General features: G+C 34.6%; 1 protein-coding gene across 1 annotated transcript; it reads left to right on the top strand.

Moving 5' to 3' along the window:
• Window positions 1-621: 621 nt before the first annotated feature.
• On the top strand, window positions 622-5883 carry LOC148308246 (uncharacterized). Its single transcript, XM_088262030.1, has 2 exons — window positions 622-1262; window positions 3531-5883. Exons 1-2 carry the CDS (start codon window positions 1188-1190, stop codon window positions 4374-4376), a joined length of 921 nt encoding a protein of 306 aa, XP_088118156.1. The 5' UTR covers window positions 622-1187; the 3' UTR covers window positions 4377-5883.
• The last annotated feature ends 2066 nt before the right edge of the window (window positions 5884-7949 follow it).

Here is a 7949-nt window from a genome sequence, read left to right as displayed (position 1 = left end):
ACACTATGAAGTTATTTTTACATTTTGAGATCTCAACGTAGACGAAGAGAAGTATGGAAGTGAAATGTCGACACATGTCGACCACACCCCGACGGTGTGGTCCCGTGGTTAGTGTCGCGGACTCTTAAGTCAAAGTTTCTCGGTTCGAATCCACTCTGCCACAATTGATACCTATTTCTAATAATGAGCCGCTTAGGCTCGCAGAAAAAGTATAAAATTGAGATATTTGTGTAAATAATAAAAAATGCAAATATTTCTGTTGAAAAAAAAATGGACAGTTGAATATTATATTTAATTTTTTTTTTGATTTTTCGCGAATCCAATTTCATCTCAATATTTTCATAAAGGGGTAAACTCGTTATATGTTAAAATATTTCCATGTTACCTGTCCCCCGTAGCCAAGTGTAAGATCAAAGCAAGGCAGGCCGAGCGTTCCATATTACGGGTCGCATCTCGGCGACTGATTTTTTGTTCGGGCGAGATTTCTCTGAACCTACCCCCGTGCGTTATGGCCCCTTCGTCCCCCTCCCTCCGCCCCCTGCCCTGCCCCTCGGCCCCGCCCGGAGGTTGAGACGGTCGTTAGGATTCGAAGGCAGTTATTAAAAACGTCTTGGAGCGATAGGTGCGTCGTCTGTAATTAAAAGCTACTCGCGCGCCATCCAGGTGATCCGATCGGAGATCGTGGTGATACAAATTTCCGAACGTTCCGCGTTTCGAAATTTGAATTCGAATCGAACAAAATATTAATTGGGACATGTCATACTGCATCGATTTAGTTTAGTTTATGGTCAATTGTGCAACGTTTTCATCGCTTGAAAAATTGTGTATTTAAAAATCTAGTTTTTAAATAAATAAATAAAATAAAATTTTGTGTCATAATGTACAAATGTTTTGATGATAAAGCATTTATCTGAATCCGAATAGAATAAAACATTAATTGGGACTTGTCATATTTCATCGATTTATATAGTTTATGTAGAATTGTGCAACGTTTTCATCGCTTGAAAAACAGTGTATTTAAAAATATTTTTTTTTTAAAAATAAATAAAATATATTTTTTGTTAGAATATATTAATCTTTTGATGATAACGCATTTATCTGGCGCTAAATTAGAGCGCTCATGAGTTATTTGTGATATCAAGACAATTAATCATAAAAACTCTCGTTAATTACCTAAATCAACAGACATGATGGAATGTATTGGGATGCCCCAACACTGCTACAGTATGCAGTACTCTCAGCACACTCAGAGCCAGCAACAGGTGAGCTACTCTATTTGAAAGCTATCATTATTATTACGGTTGTCTAATTATAATAATATGTACGTGAATATTTTCCGGGATACTGACTATTTAACGTTTAAAAAAAACTAGCGCTGCCTTAAATTGCATTTAAAAAATTCAGATAGCTACGAAATTAATTGTTAGAAAATCTCAAAATAAAAAAATAAATCATGAATTTTGCAAATTGTGAATTGAATATTTTAATACAAATTCGAAATGATGTATCTCGATTAATTTTATTTTTATAATTTTTAATACAAATAAATTTATTTTAAGATCATTTTATATTTATTATATGTTATTAAATACTTAAAACTATAATGGCGAATGGTTTCGAAGCAAGCAGCTTCTTCTTCCTTAAGGCTTATTAATATGGGCATTAATAAGCTTTTTACTTCGAAATAGGTAGACACTATTTTTAAGTAATAATAAAATCTATAGTGATTTTATGATAAAATTATTTTATGCGTTATAAAAAAGATTATTAGTGCTTCATTTTGCATGGTACCATTTTACTTCTTATGTTTTCCTTATCAACCGTTTCGAAGAAAGCAGCTTTTTCCTTAAGACTCGTTAATATGGCATGATCAATCTTGAGTAAGTAGATTTTGCTTTGAAACTAGATGACATTATAACATTTTAATTCGTTAATTTTAATATGAAATATAGTGATTTTATAACAAAGTTATTTTGTGAGTAATAAAATAGAATATTAGTGGTTTAACTCATCCTTGGTTGTATTTTTTAAGATAATATTTTATGTATGTTTTCCTTATCCATACATTTTACACGATGTCGTCATGATAACGCGTTTTCTGATCTATAATCACATACGTAAAGGCTAGTAGATTAGTTCTTTTATTTAAATGCTCATCAAATATATGCAGTATTTAAAAATATATATTAGTCATATGGAAATCGAACCTGGTACCTAATGTAGGAGCATTTTATATATGCTAATAATTTTCTACAGAGACAATGAATCTGTTTTAAATTATTGAAGTATGTGAATAATCACATACTATAATAAACCAGTTAATTTTCTTTATCGGTCTGCGATCGATATTGTTAAAATATTCTAACGTCATTAAGAATAACATAATGTGAAAAAATATGTTTTAAAATCATTATCAAGATGAACTCAGCTGAAAAGGATTGGATTTTTATGATAATTTTTACTCAAATATTGAATATGAATTCATGAGCAAATAGGTAATTTATATTAAGAAGTGAGTTCTGAAAGATGATTAGAGATAAAATATTTTGAATATCTATCCGAAAACAGACAAGAGACTTGAAGAGTCGGTGATTAGCACATGATTAACGATGATAATTTGAATAATTATACAATTAGCTTTGTTTTAAATAACGCACATGCTCTGTAGTTATACATCCACCAGAAATACGCGTTTTAAATAAATATCTATAAAAGAAAAATATAATTATGTATAACATATAGTTAATGTCCCGTGCAATACAATGAAACTTAAATAATGTTATCTTTAATACCCAATAAACAAGCCTGTATGAATTTAGGCAATTAGATTTTTATTAGAAGCTCGTATTTTTTTGGAAGAAATTTCGTATGAATTTTTTTACGGATTTAAATAATGGAAATATTTTTTTAAACCAATATTTAACAATATAATTTATACAGATAAAAGCTTATATACTCCCATATAATTATTTTCATGCGGTATATCGCCTATTTAAAGGTAAAACTAATTACACGCTGTAATAGCAATGTAAGATAATTTTTTTGCAATTACCATTATTCATTATTTGGAACACTACTACTACTATCGTCACGCCGTTTCTCCCGCTGGGGTAGGCAGAGAGGATGGAACGCAACACCATTCTGTCCTGACATACATTCCTCGCTTCTTTCACATCCATTCATCTAGTCATACATGCCCTTCGATAACGCAGACTTTTGACACCACCAGATTTTAGATTCCGATAATCTGATCGTGTCAAGTCTTTTTCAGCCGTCCTCGTTCTGTTCTCCCGCTTACATATACTTTCTTAGTCATTATCTTGCTATCCATTTGCTCCATATGTGCATACCACCTTGAAGTACTCTTCTAAATCTTGTCAATTATTACTATTTCTATTATTATTTGTAACAAATATATGTATTCTATTTTAAAATAGTCAGTTATTTAAAAGCTTACTGGGTGAGCTTTATATCCCTAATTCGACGATCAGCTTGGAAAACATTAACAATTCTGATATTTTTGTCCTCAGATGTCGTACATGAGCGGCATGGGGTGCTCCGTCGCGTGCGACGCGCCCCCGGGGGGCTGGGCGCCGTGGCCCTCGCGCGCCGCGCTGCCCGCGGCCGCGCTGACCCCAGCGCAGCAGCGCCGCTGCGCGCGCTGCCGCTGCCCCAACTGCCTCACGGAGGCCGCGGGCCTGGCCCCCGCGCTGGCCAAGGACCGGGGCAAGAGGGAGCACCTCTGCCACATCCCGGGCTGCGGCAAGATCTACGGGAAGACGTCGCATCTCAAGGCGCACCTGCGCTGGCACACGGGAGAACGCCCCTTTATATGCAACTGGCTCTTCTGCGGCAAGAGGTTCACAAGATCCGACGAGTTGCAGAGGCATTTACGCACACATACAGGCGAAAAACGCTTCGCTTGCACCCTCTGTACAAAACGCTTCATGCGCTCTGACCACCTAGCCAAACACGTCAAAACCCACGCTAGCACAACCAGAAAAAACAGGAAGCAAAGCCAATCTAGCCAATCTAAAGAAACCACTCTTCCGCCAACCCCGGAAATCGCGAGCGAAACAGACAGTTGCAGTACTGCTCCAGACCGCCAGCAGACGTACAAGTTCCCAGAGACTTACGAGTTCCACTCCGCTTACATGGACACATCCTCCAAGCCCGTGAGCGACTACAGCGACAGATTAAGCTTGAGAGAAGCACCCTGTTACGACAGCAAACCGACTTATTACCCCTACAAAGAATCGTACCCTAACTACTACACGTATCCCGATGGAATGAGCTATCAATGCGCCACGAAAGAAAACTACAACATGTTCCAGCATCATTATATGATGACACCGTCCTTAGCCATGGGACAATGATAAAGATTTAATCAGACAATGTTATACATGTGAAAAAGGGCATATCAAATATGCATCATATAGCGTCAGGGTAGATTGAAACCATTGTGTATTGTTGAAGTGCATACAAAGGCAAGATTATTATCTGTTTTTTTAAAGTATCTCAAAATTTGACTGTATTTATTTTTATAAAACGTTTATTGTTAATTAAGTATATAAATATACAATATTGTTCAATAATAAGACATTAGGTAAGTGGGAATGCCCTTAAATGTATATTTTTTTATGAATTAAAACGTATTTTAGAGAGTAAGAGGTTTATCTAAAAATGTTTTATAAATCTTTATGATGAAGCATATAACATTTTTTCAGTATAAAAGAGTCTGGTGAATGTACTAGAAACGTACTTACACTAAAATATGTATTTTTAATATGACTTAATACAATATTCATTAAGCATATGTACATTACGAGAAAGTATTAAATAATGACGAGTTTCGAAAATAAATCAGACATGTAAATTTAATGATATAACGAAGAAGGGAAACTTATAGAAGTCAATTAATTTATGTGATATAAGTACAAAATATCTACATATTCATTTCGACTGATATATGCAGTTTTTCACTGAGTTTTTTTTTCTTTTAAAATGCCATTTAAATAATTGTAGTAGCTATAAAACATGCCACGTGCCATTTGTAAAGAGCCTACACCTAAGAATTTTTTTTCCATCAATTGATTTTCGTCACTTTGTGATAATTCTATCCCTTTTTTATTTAAATTTTACGTGATAAATACCAATATTTCTATATGTTTTACGGTAATATAGAGTTCGATAACGATGTTGAATGCATCGAAACATGTGTGTCAACGGATTGTAAAAAATAGTGGTATTTACCAAGTAAATTTTAAATTAGAGAAAATATTTTTAAAAAACCTGAGACTTTAAAAAAAAAGATAAATATTAGTGTTTTTATTATTTGCAAAAATACTTAGATTTCATACTATTTCTGGCAGATTATTAAAACTAGATATGAAACTGTGGTACAGTGGGTTCGAACCCAGAAACTTTGACTCAAGGGTCGCGACACAAACCACGGGACCACAGCCAAACACCCAGCCTGATTAAAATAGTTTCTACTGTTGTGAATTATAAACCTTAAGTTAAAGTTGAACTAACGTCGATGATGTTGGCCGGTGTTAGTTAAATTCGGTTCATGTTTTTCTGATTAACGATCTTTTTACTGTTCACGTTAATTAATATTCTGTTGTTTAATTACTTTTATATTGTGTACTGTTAATTCAAATTAATTGGAGTTGTTATTTAATTTGATGTAAATAAAATGAACGTGTGAATACGCTGGGCCTTCTCCTCGTGGTGATGAAACTGTTATTACAGCTTTAATGATAAATTTAATTAAAATTCCATATACAGGGTAGACCCGAGCAGGTTTTGTATGTATAATAAATCGCCAATTACATTATGATTTATATCACGTGATCCGAACTAAGATTGTTGTACTTAATAAAGTAATTCAAAATGTAAAAATTATTTTATTTTCCAATGGTATTTTATGATAATTGAATTTATAAATTTGTAATACTCATGAGACCGTGTAACATGACCAATGGACGTTCAGGTCGAAATTTAATCAAATCGGCTTCAGTTGCTTGTATCCAAGAGATTACAAGTTTTAAAAAGTACCTACCTACAGGGAAAAATCATGTAATTTTGGGGTAAAAGTATAATTTAATTTGCCTTTATTTATATTTACCCTGTTAGGTTGATGTATTTATAGGGCTGCTTACTTTTCAGGTTTTGAAGACCTTTTTCAGGGTCTTTTACGGAAAATGATTTTTCAGCCTTTGGAAACAGATAGATATAATTGAAAGGTTTTGAAAATTATCACAATGGATTTTAATCACAACAAAAAAAAAGTAGCAATGAATTGTTAAAACGGACCTTACATTGTTTTGTGTATTTACCTGTTTATACTTTTATTAAGTACCTACCTACCTACAAAAAACTACCGGATGAATAATGAATATTATTCTACAAATTACCTGTATCCGAGATCATCGGAATGAAATGAATATTTTTATTGACACCTGTCAGGTTTGCGTCTCGGCTGTAGAGCCCGTGTCGCCGCCTGGCGGTCGGAGGCGCAACTAGCGGTCCCATTAAGTGGGCGGGTCCCTCTCTCCCCGCCCCGCCCTCCCGGCCCTCCCGGCCGCCCGCTGCCTCCTCCAGCTGAGCGACAAGTGCCGCACTCGTACGCGAATAACATCGCGCGTGCCACTCCGTACGACGCCAAGCTGAAGACAATCGGCAAAGAAAACATCGATTGTCTCAGTACCTACCCGCCGACGTGTTACGCGAACGCGTTCGAATGTTCAAATCGAGTGTGGCGGTCACTGAAAAACAAAATAAACCGCGGGATGGCCAATCAGTCACCAGCTGATAGCACAATCAGGCCGAAGACTCGAGTCGAGATTGTGACAACGCGCGCGAAGTGAAGTCGATCTTATCACGTGCTTAATTTATCGCAGGTACTTGAAAATTCGAATCGGAAGGCGTACTGGCAACAACGGGATTAATCGTTCGGTTTGTAGTTCGATTTATTTTTTATATCTGGCTAATCAGGCTTATGGGCGGGAAAATATCGGACCGGGCAGTTAATCTGAAATTGGAACGTTTTTTTCGTTTCTAGAAGCCATCTATCGTGAAAATTCTTCACCCGATAACGGCCAAAAAAAAACAAAAAAGTTTGAATGTAGGTACCTACCTATCTATGAAGAAAAACAATTAGTCTTCATTGTTGAATTTCATAATATTACATTTTGTTGTGAAAGTGTTAAGAAGAAATGAGCTGTCGCTTTTCAAATACATAGTGATTGAAACAATAATATTAGATAGTAAAATACAAGAAATTGATTTTAAATAGGGATGCATTTTTAATGTGAATGAAACTAATTGATTAAAGTGCTAACAACAGTAGGACATTTGGCAATTCAATTCATCTGTTTTATAAACATACAAAAACACGTGTAGACTATAATCATAACTATTTCATGTGCTTTAAATATTCGTTATTATATAAAAAATGAAATGTAAAAACTTGGTGAGAAATAAAAATAAATAAAAATATCATGTTTAGTGTTCGTTGTAAAGTGTTGACATTCGCATAAGAGGAGAATATATATATTTTGGAGTTAGTTTGAAAAAATCAGGATGAGCGGAAAAGGACACACGTCTCCTGACCTACTTATGAATGTAAGTATTTTAATAAATTAGCACCTACCTAGTATTGACATTTTTTTATTGGTTTTAAATGAGAGATATACCTACAGGCAGTGGATTTATTATACGACAGCAAATAAATAGGGTTTGTACCTTATACAGGTGTTTGAAATAAAAGGGTAGATGGTATTTGTACTCAGTATTGACAAGAAACAATCGTAAAGTTGTCGTATCAATGATTTAAAATTACTATATTGTGTATTGATGGTACTGTTAATCGATGAAAGTAATATTTTTTTTATAGAAAATCGTTAACATAAAAAATAATAAAGATATCATTCTCTTCTCTTCTG

The sequence above is a fragment of the Brachycentrus maculatus genome, unplaced genomic scaffold (genome assembly GCF_059751285.1).
Source record: "Brachycentrus maculatus isolate JH-2025_06_01 unplaced genomic scaffold, ASM5975128v1 h1tg000172l, whole genome shotgun sequence".
In the NCBI taxonomy this organism is placed as follows: domain Eukaryota; kingdom Metazoa; phylum Arthropoda; class Insecta; order Trichoptera; family Brachycentridae; genus Brachycentrus; species Brachycentrus maculatus.
The sequence above is the reverse complement of the archived record's forward strand: the minus strand, read 5'-3'. Positions and strand labels throughout refer to the sequence as shown.

Coding starts and splice junctions, on each gene's coding strand:
- LOC148308246 (XM_088262030.1), top strand. CDS start 1,188: ATGATGGAATGTATTGGGATGCCCCAACACTGCTACAGTATGCAGTAC. Junction 1,263..3,530: donor ACACTCAGAGCCAGCAACAG/GTGAGCTACTCT, acceptor TTTTGTCCTCAG/ATGTCGTACATGAGCGGCAT.